Source organism: Arachis hypogaea, chromosome 17 (genome assembly GCF_003086295.3).
Source record: "Arachis hypogaea cultivar Tifrunner chromosome 17, arahy.Tifrunner.gnm2.J5K5, whole genome shotgun sequence".
Taxonomy (NCBI): Eukaryota; Viridiplantae; Streptophyta; class Magnoliopsida; order Fabales; family Fabaceae; genus Arachis; species Arachis hypogaea.
The window spans coordinates 2,368,317-2,385,612 of record NC_092052.1 but is presented as its reverse complement, the minus strand read 5'-3'; the positions used below and the strand labels follow the sequence as shown (position 1 = coordinate 2,385,612).

The 17,296-nt window shown below is 35.8% G+C and overlaps 5 protein-coding genes across 6 annotated transcripts; 2 read left to right on the top strand and 3 right to left on the bottom strand.

Moving 5' to 3' along the window:
• Positions 1-194: 194 nt before the first annotated feature.
• Positions 195-3,315, bottom strand: LOC112765964 (putative BPI/LBP family protein At1g04970). Its single transcript, XM_025811828.3, has 6 exons — positions 2,488-3,315; positions 2,086-2,225; positions 1,383-1,734; positions 1,070-1,318; positions 859-984; positions 195-787 (listed from the first exon to the last, which is right to left on the bottom strand). Exons 1-6 carry the CDS (start codon positions 2,896-2,898, stop codon positions 584-586), a joined length of 1,482 nt encoding a protein of 493 aa, XP_025667613.1. The 5' UTR covers positions 2,899-3,315; the 3' UTR covers positions 195-583.
• A 1,751-nt stretch (positions 3,316-5,066) lies between these two features.
• LOC112764744 (oxygen-evolving enhancer protein 1, chloroplastic) lies at positions 5,067-6,673 on the top strand. The gene is made up of 2 exons (XM_025810506.2): positions 5,067-5,526; positions 5,748-6,673. Exons 1-2 carry the CDS (start codon positions 5,284-5,286, stop codon positions 6,504-6,506), a joined length of 1,002 nt encoding a protein of 333 aa, XP_025666291.1. The 5' UTR covers positions 5,067-5,283; the 3' UTR covers positions 6,507-6,673.
• A 1,275-nt stretch (positions 6,674-7,948) lies between these two features.
• On the bottom strand, positions 7,949-11,632 carry LOC112767148 (serine/threonine-protein phosphatase PP-X isozyme 2). Its single transcript, XM_025813028.3, has 8 exons — positions 11,234-11,632; positions 10,442-10,594; positions 10,007-10,069; positions 9,774-9,859; positions 9,151-9,226; positions 8,796-9,064; positions 8,634-8,712; positions 7,949-8,377 (listed from the first exon to the last, which is right to left on the bottom strand). Exons 1-8 carry the CDS (start codon positions 11,372-11,374, stop codon positions 8,327-8,329), a joined length of 918 nt encoding a protein of 305 aa, XP_025668813.1. The 5' UTR covers positions 11,375-11,632; the 3' UTR covers positions 7,949-8,326.
• LOC112767149 (syntaxin-52) lies at positions 11,627-14,430 on the top strand. 2 transcript variants are annotated; one of them, XM_025813029.2, is made up of 6 exons: positions 11,627-12,085; positions 12,590-12,811; positions 13,553-13,755; positions 13,841-13,941; positions 14,036-14,080; positions 14,205-14,430. In XM_025813029.2, exons 2-6 carry the CDS (start codon positions 12,594-12,596, stop codon positions 14,334-14,336), a joined length of 699 nt encoding a protein of 232 aa, XP_025668814.1. In that variant the 5' UTR covers positions 11,627-12,085; positions 12,590-12,593; the 3' UTR covers positions 14,337-14,430. The 2 variants fall into 2 exon arrangements, with proteins under 2 accessions (XP_025668814.1, XP_025668815.1); XM_025813030.2 differs by having other exon boundaries at positions 11,903-12,158.
• A 222-nt stretch (positions 14,431-14,652) lies between these two features.
• LOC112767145 (cell division protein FtsZ homolog 1, chloroplastic) lies at positions 14,653-17,199 on the bottom strand. The gene is made up of 6 exons (XM_025813026.3): positions 16,844-17,199; positions 16,551-16,650; positions 16,137-16,366; positions 15,757-15,924; positions 15,433-15,666; positions 14,653-15,067 (listed from the first exon to the last, which is right to left on the bottom strand). The coding sequence occupies exons 1-6, from the start codon at positions 17,087-17,089 to the stop codon at positions 14,798-14,800; spliced, it is 1,248 nt and encodes a 415-aa protein (XP_025668811.1). The 5' UTR covers positions 17,090-17,199; the 3' UTR covers positions 14,653-14,797.
• Between the last annotated feature and the right edge of the window lie 97 nt (positions 17,200-17,296).

Below are 17,296 nucleotides of genomic sequence, written 5' to 3'. Positions count from 1 at the left end.
CACATGCAATTTACTCGTACTAGTTTGGCACTTAAAAAATCTTAAATTTCTATGCATCTTAACCTAACTCCTCGTGCAAAAATATCCCAAGATTACATCTAATCTAAGTGCCTGAGACATCATTACTAATATTTGCCATTCTAGAGAACAGAACACAAAGTTTATAGCTAAAATTAAAATAATATTTGCCACTACCAGAAAAATAAGTATGGTACATTACTAATATTCATAAAACACTAGTGTATATGCATCCCAATTAGGATATTTGTTTTTTTTTTTTTTTTGCAAATTCTTCAGATCATCATGATTTTCAAAAAGATCACATTCAATGATACATTGAACATGTAATACACACTAATACAAGAATCTTACAAAGGAATCTTGCTGTAAAGATAATATCTAAAAATGTTATATAATCTGACATGTTTAACTAAACTTCTTAACATAATACATGTCGACATCTTAGTTATCATCTTCACATGAAGACGTGTGAGTAGCTACCTTTAATTTTTTATTCAATCTTTCATTCTCTGATATCACAAGAATACAACACTTGACAAATATCTTAGAACAGTATTCAGTTTTATGATACTGAAGCTGGCAGCAGCATCAGATATGAGTCTCCTGAGAAGGAAACATCACTGCACAATTCAATCCACGGCTGAGCATACGCGATTCGCGCATTACTGACGGCGAAACCATCAAGAATTGGCAATTCAATTCCCCTCTTAAGTTGTGAGTTAAGGTATGGTATGATGACAGTTTTGAGGACACTTGATGTCAGGGACTGAAAGAATTCACAATGTCAAAATACAAAGATGCAAGTTGAAAAGACTAATGCATTTGTTCTGATTTTACCTGAATCAGTTGCATGTGTAGTTTTCCAATTTTGCTCCACTTCAAGTTTGTTGAAAACTTTATCAATTTGAGTTTACCAGTAACATTGTTTCCTATGATTTCTGCAGCAAAAGAAGCACTAATATCCTGCACCAAACAAACATAGTTTGAGTTTAATTTATCTTAATCAGAATGTAGAGCTTTTAACTTCTGGAACTTGATTCAAACATACCACTGAGATGCATGCAACAGGTATCACTTGACCGGATTCAAGAACATCAATTATGATGTCTAAGTTAATGGTTGCTTTGATATCTTGGTTAGTTACTTGTATTACCGGTGCAGAGGATACAGAGATATTGAGATTCATGTCATCATTTGGATATTGCTTGAACAATTGTGGAACTATGAATCTCCATTCAGCAGTGTTCAAAAGATTCTGATCAGGTAACTCATCAAGAATCCATTGCATACTATCTGCCTGCACAAAAGAAATCCAAGATTAAACATGGAACATGCAAGAAAGAATAGAATAAGAAACTTACTGTGAAGTAAACAGAGGAAGCAGAGTTGAAAACATCTTCATGTATTGAAATCTTGATCATCTTTGGTGATCCTCCACAAGAAGTTGAAGTCTCCAATCTGTTGAGGCTACTTCGAGGTACTAAAACTTTGTTTGTCCCTATGAACAAACCATTGATTTCAACTTCAATGGAAGAGTTACTCAGCACAGGATTGTCCACAAAAGAAACATTTAGAACAGCAGTTTGGTCAATTGAGATTGTCTGTGGAAGAGACTGCAATAAGTTGTCAAGTGTTGATATCCCTTCTCTTATTTTCTTTGAAATGGCATCTTCAACTGAAGAAGCTATGTTTCCTTCAAAAGCATCCACTAAACTGCAATTAAAGCATAAAAGAAATTATTGGCAAAGAAGCATTGTCATAGGAGAATAAGCATGTGAGGTCCTAAAGTGGTATTTGAGATTGGTTATGTGTACCTAAAATAGTCTCCGAAATCCTAATTACACCGATTATGTCCATAAGATTGGCAAAAGTGCACCACGTTAGTCCATAATAGCGTGACGAATGGAAAAAAATTGAGGGACTAACATGATATATTTTTGCTGATCTCAAGAACGTAATTAGTGCAATTGGGATCTCAGGGACTATCTTAGTACACGCGGCGAATTTGAGGGATCACTTTGAGGCTTAACTCGAAATAACACATTGCTTGGGACTATTTCTTACACTTGGTAAAGCCATGCTGCTCCACCATTCAACTTTATAGAGATATCTCCAACATTACATCCATAATCTAATAGAATTAACTTAAGAGTTCCTCCTTGGTTCCTTAAATTTACTGTAAGCCCCACTTCCAGATCTTTAACCTTCCAAACAAAGCACAACCAAACTGAGTGAGGGATATACAGATTGAACATGAAACTTATAACCTTAGATGCATTAAATTATCTCAGAACTTTTGCCTAACAGATACTGAAATTCATTTCTCTTACTCTTCAATAAAACTATGTAAATTACTAAATTATGGGTCATGAGAACAAAAAGGTGCAACTTTAGCCAAAAGGATAAAAAGGGTAATCAAGAAGTATAAACATGACTACCATGAATAATAACATTGTAGCTTCATACCTTAACAGTGGCAGTTCCACTATCAGAGATTCCAATTGGGACTAACCAACTGCTACAACTATACCTCCAATTCATGTTCAAGTTTGCAGTGGCACCAGAAACTACCACAACAATTCCTGAATCTCCAGTCTCAACCGTTGAAGAGTTTATTTGGATATCTTTGATTGTGATCTCAGAAAGAACCACTTTTGCTTTTCCAACAAGTGGAACTTGCACTGACTTCTCAATCTCTGGAAGCTGAGACATAACAATGGAGGCAATAGCTTTGTCTATCAGCAAATCCTTGGCAAAGTCAAGACCCTTATCAGATATCATCACAGAGATGTGACCCTCTTCATTGTGTTGTTGGAGATCACCACTGCTTTGAATGAAGAGAAGTGATATAAGAAGGAAGAGAAGTGATGGAGCCATGGATTTCACAAAGCTTGTGATGGTAGAGGCAGCTACAGTTTCTCGAATCGAATCAGTCAAATTCTTAGTAACAGGCTTAAGCTATTGAATCTTGAAAAACATGCTGTGTATTTTTTCTAAGTTTATCCTACATAGAGAAAGATGAAAACTTGAGGACACCCCATATGGTAGAAGATTTCAGAAGGAGGAGTTTTCTTACTATTTTTGGAAGTTGAATTTGAATATGTTGTTGGAGTTTGAGTTTCAGGAACTGGAAATGTGGTTGAATTGGAGAACTAGGGAGTGTTTTTTGGCCATATCATTTATTATTAATTTCGTATGCCAATTATAAAATTGAGTTGGAATTCGCACATTGGTTATTATGATTATTTAATATGAAAGCTCGAGTGCCACGAGACTTGTTATGGAATAGGATTCATTATAAATTTAAGAAAAAGGTTTTATATAGTGTATACTATAACAGTTTGTCTTATTCAATTACAGAGAAGGATCCTAAAATCTTTCCTTAAATTATCTAAATTTTGCTTAAACTTGTTATTTACAAGTCTTTTACATCATCAACTATGTATCTTCTCCTTTGCACTAGTAGCTGGTAATTCTTTTTTTTTTTGAAGAGGTTCTATATCATGGAGTATGTCTTTAGATATCTCATTTTACTTCGTTTGGTTTGTAAAAGTCTTTACCCTATTAGCATTGCAACAACAGTCAACGTGGAAGTGGAAGTAGAAGCCAGATTTTAGAAATTAAAAATGCGACGGAAGGTCTAATCAACTGGATCATAACAAAATAAGACAGAGTTGTTGGATGCTGATAATAGATGATTTTACACCTTGCGTCACATTTTAGGATTTATGTTGAAGAAAAATCAGGGAAGCTGTGTTTAGATAATTATGCAAATAAATAGAAGATGCAACAAACTGATCTTCAAATAGTTTGGCAACTCCTGAAAACGTGAAATAGATTCTATAGGAAAAGACTAAAACTAAAACTAATCAAATGTAGGGTCATCTAAAAAAGTAAAAAAATAACAATATAAAACAGGATTGGAGAATGAAATTTTTTGACGTATTTTTTCGGATCTCCTAAGTCATCATAAGGAGTTAAAGTTATTGGTAATGCAAAGTTTTTGGATAATTAGAAATTTATGACATCTGCGGTGAATGGACCAATTGGTCTCCAATTCAGCTTTTTTATTGGCTGGTTGATCCTCCTCTGGTTCCTGAATTTTAAAAACAAGAGTTGGATCAGAATTTGTTCTCGCATCGTCTTATTGTTTATAGCAATCATCATTATGAGTTATTTGAGCATTGGTAGGATCAGTTATTTGATTTGTCATTCTTTGATTTTCTTCCGTCATGGGCTAATTAGTCTGTTGTAATTCCATTACCATCCGAAGAAGCTTGGAGGACATTAGAGAAAGTCGATTAGCCATAGGCAAATATGAAAGTTCTGGAATCTAAAGAAAAAGTTTTAAATCTTTGGCCCAGGGTGGGCACCAATTATTATTGTGAAGGTTGGTTGTGGTATAGCTTGTCCTGCGAGGATTATCTTTTAGTCTTTCGTTGGGATGAGTTATACCTCAGCATCAAGAGTACAAAAAGAATGGACACCTACAAAAAGTACTATGATGCTCAAGTTAGTATATGAGTAATTAATTATTGGTTCTTATAATATCTAGATCAGTTTTAACCTCCTTTTTTATATTTGGGACAAGTATCAATAGTGGTTTAACCGATTGATTTCCCTTAACGAAAAATAAAGGCATTATAGAGTATTTTAATATAGCTTTGATGTTTGTCATTGATAACCGATCTATAACGTTTATAACCAAGTTATAATGGATATATTAGTATCTATTAATATTATTTTTTTAATAAATACTTGTAGTATATAATAGGTATAAAGTAATTAATAAATTATTAAAATTTAAAAATAATAATTATTTTAATATAAAAATAAAATAAAAATATTTATGATAAAAAATAATAAAATATTTATTATTTTTATTTTATATTATTTTAAAATGGTTTAATTATTTTTAAAATACTAATAAAAAATATATTTTTTAAATTTTAATTATTTTATATTTTTAATTTATGCAAGATAAAGTCAATCACTTTTAACGAGTAACTCGTGGTTAAATCAATAAGCAATAGTATAAGTTGGTGAAAATTGAAAACCATGGTATTTAATAATATTTAGAAGCAGCATCCTACGTATTACATTAGCTTGAAGGAACCAATAGGAGATGACCTTATCCTATAGAAAATCTTACTCACAACCATAGCCACCAAATAATACTGGCTTCTCCATTCTCCACTAACACACAAAAACGCTAAAAACTCAAACACAAACAACCTTCAACAGAGATAGAACCAACTAACAATGGCAGCGTCACTTCAAGCGGCGGCTACACTCATGCAATCCCCCAAGCTGGGCATCAATGGCCGCCCCAACACTCTTTCCCTGAAGCCCACTCACTCCCTCTCAAAAGCCTTCGGTTTGGAACCCGCTGCCTCCAAACTCACTTGCTCTCTTCACACTGATCTCAAGGACTTGGCTCTCAAATGTGTTGAGGCCACCAAAGTTGCAGGATTCGCCCTTGCCACCTCTGCTCTCGTTGTTTCTGTATGTCTCTTCTTTGCTTCAATCTTTTTATTCTTCAATACTTTTACTCATGTTTATTTATTTTGTAATTTTCTAGGAGTGAATCTGAATAAATATATAATAATATACCGTCGAACTTGAATTAATGTGACAGTTCTATATTTCCATTCGATACGCCTCAATAGGTTAATTTGTTGAATTGGCATCATGATCTTAGTCATTATAATTTTTTTGTTGTGAAGGGAGCAAGTGCAGAAGGTGTTCCAAAGAGATTAACCTATGATGAAATCCAGAGTAAGACATACTTGGAAGTGAAGGGGACAGGAACCGCGAACCAGTGCCCAACAATCGAAGGCGGAGTGGAATCATTTGCCTTCAAGCCAGGCAAGTACAATGCCAAGAAATTCTGTCTTGAGCCCACTTCCTTCACTGTCAAGGCAGAGGGTGTCACCAAGAATTCTCCTTTGGAATTCCAAAACACCAAACTCATGACACGTCTTACCTACACCCTCGACGAGATTGAGGGACCCTTCGAGGTGTCCTCTGATGGCACCGTGAAATTTGAGGAGAAGGACGGCATTGACTACGCTGCAGTGACTGTTCAGCTCCCGGGAGGAGAGCGCGTGCCGTTCCTCTTCACCATCAAGCAGTTGGTGGCATCAGGGAAACCAGACAACTTTGGCGGAGAGTTTTTGGTGCCATCTTACCGTGGCAGCTCTTTCTTGGACCCCAAGGGAAGAGGTGCTTCCACCGGGTATGACAATGCAGTAGCATTGCCGGCCGGTGGAAGAGGAGACGAGGAAGAACTCGCTAAGGAGAACAACAAGAGTGCATCATCATCCAAAGGGAAGATCACGTTGAGCGTGACGCAGAGCAAGCCAGAGACCGGAGAGGTTATTGGTGTGTTTGAGAGCATTCAGCCATCAGACACTGATTTGGGTGCCAAAGCTCCAAAGGATGTTAAGATCCAAGGAGTGTGGTATGCTCAGCTTGAGTCATAGACTTGTTTTATATGGTGTAATTTGTGTCTTATATGATTTAGATTTTGTTTGTAACTACCACAACGGTGTTGTTGCTGCTGCATCGATCTCTTGTGGAATCCTGAACAATGAGAGGTTTATCATGTTTGTATATTATATTGACTTCAAATATAATGCTTATAAACTAAGACGCGATAAAGTTTAGGTTGGAAGAACCACATGCTAGTGTAGAGGAGATGATGATAATTATAGAAAATAAACAAATGGTAAAAAATAGTTGGATAGAAGAGATAAGTGGAAACAAAGATTTTGAAGGAATAAGGCAAAATGCATGGACTAATTATTTCAGAACATACACATTGAATACAGGACAAAGGAAAACTTCAAGGCAAGAATGGGGTGATAACAAATAGCAACCAACAGTACTGTAAAATGGTTTCAATGAAGGTAATGATAGTTTCAATGTAGTAATAATGGGTGTTTTTCTTTTCTCTTTTTTCTTTTTCTTTTTGTTTTCTCTTCATTTTTTTGGGGGCAGAAATGTATTAGCTAATGGAGCATTATTTGCTTTATGGGGGATCAGTGTCTGCAAAATTTTAGCGGAGGAGTGGTATTGAGTGACATTGAAATGGTGATACAATTTTATTGGAAGAAGAGAGTTTGGATGAGAAGCATATAGTGAGGATAAATCAGGGTTGATTGGCTACAAGGCAAGAAGGAGAGAAACTGAAAGTAGCGCTTCTTCAGGAACAAAGTTTTGGCTAGAAAGGATTTGTTTCAAAATATAACGGCAATGTTAACTTTGAAAATTGGTGTCAATGATTTAGTAGGGAGGGAAGACATGATAAAAATAGAAAGAAGTCATCATATGTACACCTCTTGGGTTGGTAGGCATCTTCATGTAATGCAAGACACAAATGCAATTGTGGTGTAAAGTGGAGTGGTGATTAGTATGAGCAAGTTGAAGTATTGGAAGTTGAATATGTGGTTGGAGTTTGAGTTTCAGGAACTGTGGTTGAATTGGAGAACTAGCAGAATTGGTTAGTTTTGGAGTTTTTTTGGCCATGTCATTTATCATTAATTTCGTATGCCAATTATAAAATTGAGTTGGAATTCGCACATTGGTTATTATCATTATTTAATATGAGAGCTCGAGCGCCACGAGACTTGTTATTTTACCTTTCAGCATGTTTTGATTTTTGACTCGATAAAATGCACATTCCTTTTATTACATTTTGTACTTGTATTAACTAAAGTTACTTCACATCCTAGGAATAGGATTCATAATAAATTTAAGGTTAGGTTTTGTATAGTGTATACTCTAACAATTTTCTGTTGAAAAAGTATTCTTTTACTTGACAAGTAAACATTTAAATTCCCACAATGCTAGATTCAATATTCAAGCACCAACAAAGTGTATATTCTTTTGGCATTAATATATATACACACATACTCCACAAAAATTGAAGGACACACTTTTTTATAGCTCAAAGGAACAACCAAAACTCGGTGGTTTTTTCCACAAATTATATGAGAAGTTCTCTCCAAGTGTTTCCTAATCCGATCCGAACCCATCTTAATTAAGTTTTGATATAAACCAAATGTCATTGTCGGTTTATTCCTTTGTCCATCACAGCTTCTGAATGAACAAAGGTAGAACCATATATTGCAAAATTACAGACTAATTCATGACGCTTTAACACTCCTGCCTCCTGAAATTATCATTGTCCTCCACTGGTTTCTCCCCTGATGAAAAAAAAAAAAACCTTCATGATGTACATCTCCCTTTACCATTCATCAATTTGAGCAACTTTAGAACATTTCGTAAAAGGAAAACATCATCATAGGAAGTAATCCGGTGCTGGCTTCTTGGCAGGTGCCCCTCTTGATTCCTACATTCCATTAAAAAGAAACATGAAAACTAACTTGAGAAATTGAACACAACTAAGGGATAAAAGAACCTAAATATCATTATAACGTCGTTCAATCAAAATGGATTTTCACTCGTGCTCAAATAATGTTAAGGACGATGAGAAAACACTAATTTAATTTTTAATAGAACTGTACCAAAAGTAATTATAGTGCTTTACGAGGTATCAATATACTAGAGCTTATATAAATAAAGAATGATTAGATCTGGCTACAAACCTGTGGAGCAGCATCAAACACCCGGAACTGCTTATTAAGATTTCCATCCAACTCCAGAATTGCAGCTACATTACCACATCTGGAACAAAGAACAAAAATGAGTTTTCAGACCAGAAAACATTCAAACCGTTGGAAATAAATAGATTTTAATTGATGATATACCTGTAGCAATAATTTGGAGCTGACCAGACAGTAACTATCTGGTTATTAAACATCCATTTATATCCTTCCATTACCAACTGATGAGCACGGCATATATAGTCAATGTTATTGGAGTGGTTAAAAGAAGTAACAACACTACCACCAAATAAGAACCCAGCACCACGAGGACTTAGACTCCATCCATCCACGATATCTTCTGGGTCAGACCATAGGAGGTCACACATGGCACCATCATGGGGTACTTCTTGCTTCCGATCAATAGTCCGTATCTGGATACATGTAAGAAATAATATATACAATTGCTGATGTAAAATCTGATACCTCAGAGACAAGTAATTAGGGAAGCATTTCTAACCTGATCCAATGTTGAAATGGGAGGAGAAAGACCACCATGGACACTGAAAATCCTGTTTTCGATCAGGGCGGACAAGCTGCAATGTTTTGTTAACATAGGAAAGCACTTAGTAAAAGCAATTTAAATTGTGTTAGCTCCATATATTTTTCATTAGGCAGGATGTCATACTAATCAGCATAAAGTTCTTCAAATCATCAACCTAAACATTTTTTCTTATTTTCTCAAAACCACACCCTTTCCCTTTTATAACACATTTGAAGATAAACTAAATAAAGCATACTTTAAGTTTTGAACCAACTCAAGTCCACCCAAACCCCTTTTCGGCTCTTAAAATAGAAAGAAATATATTTACTCAGCAGGTTAAAACTTTTAACACAATATATTATTTGAGTATGAATTTCATAGTTGAAATGTTAACTGAAGAATAACAAAAGCAGAAGTCCAATCAAAGACCATTTCAGGAATTCTATAGTAATTTGGCTTTCAACATCTCTGGATAAGGAACCCATAAGGAATACTTGGATCAAGTAATGTTTATATGGATATCTCTATTTTGCTTTCTGTTGACCACAGGAAGTCATTTGTAAGAATAAAAACTTGTGATGAATCAGATATTAACAAACCTTAAGTAGTCGAATATATCAGTACAATATCTCCAAACATTGACTGAACCATATTTTCGAAGGCATTCATCATAAAATCCATACACCTGTCAACGGTGGATAATAAATAAGTATTCAGAAGTCACAAATTCCAGTTTCCAGAAAACAAAAAACACCCCAAACAAACAACCCAAAAAATATTAATATGCTTTTGGAATATCTCTTTCTTTCTACCAAACGGATAACAAACAAACCTGTGTGATCTGACGGCTCTCATGGTTCCCCCTAATGAGTGTTATCCGATCTGGATACCTCACCTGGTAGTAGGTAATTAATTAGTCACAGAAATGATTAACAAATAAAAGAACATCATTAAGAACACAAAAAGAATGAGAAAAGATGATTTGGCATGACAAAACCTAAAATAGCCATGAGTTTCAGAAACCCACAAACAAGCTAGGAATCCCTTACTGAAAAAAAAGGCCACCTTTCTGAGATCCATATGGCAAACTGACTGAAACATTTTTTATCTTTGAGTTGTTATTACGACACTCAACATTAATGCAATGCATACAGAAAGCTTGACAAAACAGAAACAATTGAAAGAGACTCCAAAATAATATGCAGCATGCTTCTAACTTCTCCAGAAAAAAAAAAAAAAAAGATTAGTAAGATTATTATATAGTCACCTTAAGAGCCAGCAGAAGCAGAAATGTTTCAACTGAGTAAAATCCTCTATCGACAAAATCCCCAAGGAACAGGTAGTTTGTTTTGGGGCAATCACCTCCTACTTTGAAAAGCTCCTTCATGTCATAAAACTGACCATGGATGTCACCGCATATCTACGCAACCAAAACAGCTTATCAGACGTTTACATGGAAAAAAATAACAAGCAGAGTCTTAAAGAGTCATTAGTGCAGTAGACCAAAATCCAAATCTTGTTACCAACATACTGAATACATCTGCTTTGCTATAAAAACAAGCAACAAGAACATAAACCGCAGTTCCATTATTATCAAGTAGAGAACACTGTATGCCATGCACTTCATACTTACCTAATTCCTAAAAAACCTTTGAAAATTACTTTGAGATTAGAAAATGCACAATACAATGTAGTACTTTGTAAATCTGATACGAATTATCTCAGTCCCCTAGCTCCTACCTCAACCTACTCATGCAATTCAACAAATTTCACTCAGAAAAGGGGGAAAAAAAAGCACAAAGTCTATCGAATTCCCAATAAATACTAAGCCCTAGATAAAGCTCCCAACTTGAAATATTTTTCTTCTATCCCCCAAAAAACTGAAATGGAAAAGATTTCAGGCACGTTTTGTTCAGTTTCAGCCGAAATTAGCAAAATAGAAAAATCCAAATGGAACGTTGAATCTAGAAATTGAAGAAAAGGAGAAATGAGTTGAGTGAACAATAACAAATTTTTATGCAAGAGAGGGAGAGAGGGAGGTTTAGGGTTGAGAACTGACGGTGACGGGGGCGTCGACGCGTTGAACGTTGCTCTCTTCGACGAGGATTTCCATGGCTTTGAGGCAGAGAGCCTTCACTTCAGACTCTTTGAGAGGTTCGCATTTCTTCAGCTGCTCTATTTGCCTGTCTAGGTCTGACATCGATTCTCTCTCTCTCTCTCTCTCTCTCTAGAATCTTCTTCTTCTTCCTTCTGGTCGAGGAAGGAGGAGAACTCAATCTCTATCACTCACTATGGAAGTGTTTGTGCTTCTTCTTCCACTTCAAACTCTTTTGTCTTTTCTCCCTTTTTTGCAAATCAGTCACTTGATTTTTGTAATTTCATCTATTTCCCTTTATGCTATTGCTTACCGACCTTACCTTATGTTAATAGGGGTTAAAACTAAAATAAATGAAGTTCTGCATCTATTGTCAAGCTTCCTTTTATATATGCATTCATAAGGTAAAAAACTAAAAATGAATTTGTTTCAAAGGAAAAAAAAAGGGTAAAAATGATTTATATTGCTAGTTTCATTTAATAAAACTGTAAATTTAACTAAAATCACAAAAAAAAAACTTTTATCAAATTATACATATTTTTTAAAATGTTAAATATAAAAAATTTATTCAAAATCTAAAATTTTAAAAGTTTTAATACTTATATAAGTATGGAGTAAAAACTTTTGCAAACTATTTCAAATATTACTGGAATAATTATTGGGAAGCCATTGGAGGCTCCTTCGGTAAACGACGTTGAGCCAGGAGGCTCCGTACGTTACCTTTCATCCATCACCATTCGTTCCTAAAACGACGTCGTATCCATCATCCCAATTTTCATCCTTTTTGGACCTAATTGCTAATTTCCCCTAAAAAAGGTACATTTAATTTCTGCTCCGGTTTCGAACTTTCAATTATTTCCCATTGCCATCGCAATTCGCCTTCTCGACTGTAATCTGATTCTTTCCTTTCTATGTTCATCTTCTGAGAATTGTTATATTTTGTGTATAAGCTTTATTGCTGTATGCGAATTCTGGGTTTTTTTTTTTTTAAGTTAACTTTTGGCATTTTCTGTGGTGGTTGATTTTATTGATACACCTTGGTTGGTTAAAATTTTGGGTAGTAACAGTATGATTACTTCTTTGATCATGAGCTGAATGGGTTCTTAGTGGTTGATTTTATTGATATCCCTTGATTGGTGAAAATTGTGCATTAACAGTATGATTTACTTCTTTGATCATGAGCTGAATGGATTCTTTGTGAAATTCTTCTCTAATCTGTCGTTATTGTTATTATTAAGTTTTGTTGATCATTGATGTTTGTTAATTCCCCATGTTTGTTTGGTGATTATGTAAGTTGGGTTTATTGTTATGTTGTTTCAGGCTAATGGCATCTGCTTTAGACTCATGGGTGAAGGAATACAATGAAGCGGTGAAACTTGGTGATGATATTACAGCCATGATGTCCGGGCGGAACTCGGTTCCGTCGTCCGGGCCTGAAACCCAGCGTCACACATCTGCTATAAGAAGGAAGATTACAATATTGGGGACCAGACTTGATAGCTTGCAATCCCTTTTGTCTAAGCTTCCTGCAAAACAAGCTATGTGAGTGTTTACTTCTTGATGATTATATATGCTGATTGAAAATGGAAACATATGCTGTCACAATAGGGCAACTAGCACTTGGAGCACTATGCAGTATGCACACCACAAGACCATGCATCAGGAACTAGATTTAATGAAGAATTATCTAGATCCCAATAAGTTGTATTCATCTTGAGAGGTGTAATACTGAACTCTATGGTTCCGTGATATTAGCAGGAAGGGCATATATATTATATATGTTAATAATGTGATAACATTGCGAATCAATATAGCCTGGTGCTAGCAGAGTATGGTTATTGTTCCTTGTGTCGTGGGTTTGAATTTTGGTTCGCAACTATTGATTAAAAAATAATTTAACCAACACAATGACACCTGGTTGGTTGGAGTGCTAGATAACGGTGTTGGGAGAGCTGTGTCCTTTATGGGATCTCTAGTGCTCAAATAAGATTGCCTCATTAGGAGGATACCTTTGGTTCCACAAAAGAGAATGTGATATGATATGATATTGTGCCCATGTCTGGTTAGGAGTTAGTAGTAGGCATTAGTATAGAGAGAAAGGTTAGAGTAGAGGGAAAGGAGTGTCGGAATAGATTAACTGAGTATCCTTTCTATCTTGTAATTCCATTCTAGGTCTTTGTGAATTCTGAACCAGTTCTATCATTGTGGAAGAATCAGCATCGTCTCTTCGGCTGTAAAATTGTATTATTGTTTTGTGAAGTTCTTTTCATGTCAATGACATAGATCTGAGAAGGAGATGAATCGCCGCAAGGATATGATTGCAAATTTGAGATCTAAAGTTAACCAAATGGCTTCCACTTTGAACATGTCAAACTTTGAAAATAGAGACCTTTTGCTTGGGCCAGAAACAAAGCCAGATGCCATGAGCAGAACAACTGGCCTGGACAACAACCAACTTGTTGGATTTCAACGGCAAATTATGAAAGGTCACTTGATTTTAGTTGATTACTTTAAAACATACTGCTTATAGTCTATACTTGGGATTCCTGATATGCATTGCTGTTAGAGCAGAACAAGACAATGGCCTTGCAAAATTGGAGGAGACTGTACTAAGCACCAAACATATTGCACTTGCTGTCAATGAAGAGTTGGATCTACACACTAGACTTATTGTATATTACCTTCTTGAATGAATTTATCCCCTTTTTTGTGGTTCATTTTTGTGTCTCTTCTGAATTGAATCCTTGCTCTTTTTTCGCTGGACAGGATGACTTGGACCAACATGTAGATGTTACAAATTCTCGGATGAGGGTAACACCCATAACTTTTCTTTAGAGTTTAGACCAAATCTCTTGTTTAGTCTACCCAAAGCGAAACTCCGTTAATATTGTTCTTGTCGCTCTCTTACAACTCTTTTTTTTTTGGGTGAAAACAGTGGGTGCAGAAGAAATTGTCAATTGTAAATAAACGAACCAAGGGTGGTTGCTCCTGCTGGTGCTTACTTTTATCAGTGGTTGGCATTGTGGGTTTGCTTCTTGTCATTTGGATTTTGCTCGTTCATTTGTAATTGTGAAAATACCCAAACACATCAAAGTTTCTTTTGGGCAAATGTTGTGTATACAAGTGTGCATTGAAAAATATATCATACTCGAGTTTCATTATTTCTCTTGGTGCTTTGCCAATGATGTGGAATTAGTGGCTGCGTCGTTAGTTTGCTTTTGAGGTTATTACGGATTATACAATATTGCTTTATTTTAATTTAAGGAGGAATTTCTTCATGGTAATTTAATGTGGTCACATTAAAATGCAGCTATATAAATTACACATAGCTAGAAGTTAGGATATACCATGCTTCATAATTAAATAAGCATGTAAAAGATATATACTTGTAAAGACTGGTGACCATTAAGGAGAATGATAGCTCTACAAAATATAAATCAATCAAGGTTCGGAGTGATTACACAGATGAATGACTACAATATATTTAACACTTACAAAATTTGAAAATAGTAAAACAAACTCAAGCATCTAAAAGAAGAGCTTTCTTGGAGATGCTCTAGATTCAACTGTTGAAGGTGAATTTGAAGACTTGAGGGGAGAAGACCTTGTCTTGCTTTCTTGGCCCTCAACCACTTTGTCAAGCAGCTTTGCAGCCCTTGGATCTGTCAGTAGCTTCTTCTGAAAGGACTGCGAGAAGCCAGTTGCGATGATAGTCACATGAATCTCCCCGGTGTAGCGATCATCAACAACAGCTCCAAAAATAATATTTGCAGAAGGATCAGCCAAACTTGTCACCACCTATAAAAATTAGAAGTTTTTTGACAACGTAGATAAGCAAATAAAAAAGGGGGAGGATTAACTAATGTTTCAATGCTGTCAAAAGAATGAAATGGAAGTATCAAGACAATAAAATCTTAGCACTCAAGACGACCTCAAAACAACTAATCCACAAGATTCAAGGGTATATTGGAGGATAAAAAAGTATCGGATGAAATATGCTTGTTGTCCCCAACACTCTTGAAATTGTTCAAAATTACTCCTTAAGTTTAATTTGTTTCAAATTTACTCTTCGAAGATTATGCTTGCAACTAGTTCACAAGATCAAATTGTATTAAAAAAAAAAAGTGTGTTCATTAAGCAAAAGTGATAAGATCCTGAAATACCTGAGACACCCTATTCACTTCCTGCAGGGTTATGTCCCTTCCTCCTGTAATATTATATACCACTCCAGTAGCTGACTGAATAGATGAACCGATTAAAGGAGCCAAAGTAGCCTGTTCTGCTGCTTCTTCTGCTCGGTTTTTACCAGAGGAAACACCGACTCCAAGCATTGCAGTTCCAGAGTCCTTCATTACTGCCTTCACATCAGCAAAATCCACATTCACAAGTCCAGGTATCTACTAGAAGGCACAACAGTTAACAGGATCTCCCATGGCAAAAAGGAAAGAAAAGAAGAATCGCAGTTTGCAATTTGCAAATAAACTCACTGTAATGATGTCTGATATTCCCTGTACCCCTTGACGTAAAACATCATCAGCAAGATGGAAAGCATCCTGAAGAGCTGTCTGCTCATCAGCAATGTCAAGCAAACGATCATTTGGAATAACAATAAGCGTATCAACATTTTTCTGCAGCCTTTCAATGGCTTCAAGTGCCTGAAGAAAAACCGAATCAAAACTAGATGATCATTTTAGATTTCACATAACATTCTGGAATTCACATAACAAACTATGTAACAATAAAATAAACTGCATGTGTGTATTCAATGAAAAGAAAAGACCGATTTGGTTTAGGTGAAACTATTAGTAGCTTTTATATAGTGCAGTAATCATGCTCTCTCTCTAGTAAGGAAAGAAGCGGCACCTGCCTGCAAGGATCTTTTGCGTCCTTCGAAACTGAAGGGATAGGTAACGACACCTACAGTCAAGTAACCAGCCTCTTTGGATATTTGGGCCACAACCGGGGCAGCACCAGAACCCGTGCCCCCACCCATCCCGGCCGTTATGAACACCAAATCCGATCCCTTAAGAGCACTAGCAATAGCTTCTTTCGATTCTTCTGCAGCTTGCTCCCCCAAGAGCGGATTCCCACCAGTACCTGCATCTCTTGCAAGTGGATTTCACCAATTTGAACACAATGCCACACACACACATTCCCCTGAATTTCCTCAACTGAAAACTAACAACGAAATTGGAGAGAAGGTACAGCTACAGCTACACAAATAAATCACAAATACACACCACAGCCACAATATATGCATACAAGGATGAAAGTGCCTGACCTAATCCACGAGTCAGAAGTTCACCAATTTGAATAGGGTTCTCAGCAGAAGAATGTAACAATGCTTGAGCATCAGTGTTTATTGCATAGAAGTCCACACCCTGATTGTATATTAAAAAAAAGTAGCACAATTCAACACTAGCTTAATGAACAATGCCACTAGCTAAATCACAACCCTAAAACGTAGCAAAATAACACATTTACACAGCTAGCATGATACACAATTGAACTACAAGCTTAAGAGCAATCCATAAGCGAATTGAATTGAATTGAATTGAAGAGAGGAAAGCGCACATGTAAACCACTACCGATCATGCGATTAACAGCATTGTTGCCGCCACCGCCGATTCCAACAACTTTAATCTTTGCGTTATCCACAAAAGCATAGGAGCACCTCACAGACCCGAAACGACGACGAGTGAAGCGTTTTGGGTGTGTTAGTATGGTTGTTGTTCTAGGTTGAAGAGGAAGGCGCGGTGAAGAAGAGTGTGCATTGCGGTAGAGAAGCTCGTTAGGGCTTGTCACACGAAGCATTGCCATTGTTGTTTCTTCTCCTTCCCCAATTCTCAAATCCCAACGAGGTTTTGGTTAGTTCAGTTTTTACTGTTTAGGGTTTTCTCTGTCAAATGAAAATAAATCCAAACATTTCTGATATCCCCTCCATAACATTATAAATTAAAAATAAAATTTAATTTTAATTAATTAACAGTATAAAATGACTTACATAATTATTTTTTAAAATTTATA

Excerpts from the sequence above, each read along its gene's own strand:
- LOC112767145 (XM_025813026.3), bottom strand. The coding sequence starts at position 17,089 with ATGGCAATGCTTCGTGTGACAAGCCCTAACGAGCTTCTCTACCGCAAT. Across the intron at positions 16,367-16,550 it reads ACTTCTGACTCGTGGATTAG|GTACTGGTGGGAATCCGCTC; the intron begins GTCAGGCACTTT and ends CAAGAGATGCAG. Across the intron at positions 15,925-16,136 it reads GACGCAAAAGATCCTTGCAG|GCACTTGAAGCCATTGAAAG; the intron begins GCAGGTGCCGCT and ends GTTTTTCTTCAG.
- LOC112765964 (XM_025811828.3), bottom strand. The coding sequence starts at position 2,898 with ATGGCTCCATCACTTCTCTTCCTTCTTATATCACTTCTCTTCATTCAA. Across the intron at positions 1,319-1,382 it reads CTTCCTCTGTTTACTTCACA|GCAGATAGTATGCAATGGAT; the intron begins GTAAGTTTCTTA and ends TCTTTTGTGCAG. Across the intron at positions 985-1,069 it reads CTGTTGCATGCATCTCAGTG|GATATTAGTGCTTCTTTTGC; the intron begins GTATGTTTGAAT and ends TGTTTGGTGCAG.
- LOC112767149 (XM_025813029.2), top strand. The coding sequence starts at position 12,594 with ATGGCATCTGCTTTAGACTCATGGGTGAAGGAATACAATGAAGCGGTG. Across the intron at positions 13,756-13,840 it reads TCAACGGCAAATTATGAAAG|AACAAGACAATGGCCTTGCA; the intron begins GTCACTTGATTT and ends CTGTTAGAGCAG. Across the intron at positions 13,942-14,035 it reads ATCTACACACTAGACTTATT|GATGACTTGGACCAACATGT; the intron begins GTATATTACCTT and ends TTCGCTGGACAG.
- LOC112767148 (XM_025813028.3), bottom strand. The coding sequence starts at position 11,374 with ATGTCAGACCTAGACAGGCAAATAGAGCAGCTGAAGAAATGCGAACCT. Across the intron at positions 9,860-10,006 it reads AGAGCCGTCAGATCACACAG|GTGTATGGATTTTATGATGA; the intron begins GTTTGTTTGTTA and ends CACCGTTGACAG. Across the intron at positions 9,227-9,773 it reads GATATATTCGACTACTTAAG|CTTGTCCGCCCTGATCGAAA; the intron begins GTTTGTTAATAT and ends AAAACATTGCAG.
- LOC112764744 (XM_025810506.2), top strand. The coding sequence starts at position 5,284 with ATGGCAGCGTCACTTCAAGCGGCGGCTACACTCATGCAATCCCCCAAG. Across the intron at positions 5,527-5,747 it reads CCTCTGCTCTCGTTGTTTCT|GGAGCAAGTGCAGAAGGTGT; the intron begins GTATGTCTCTTC and ends TTTGTTGTGAAG.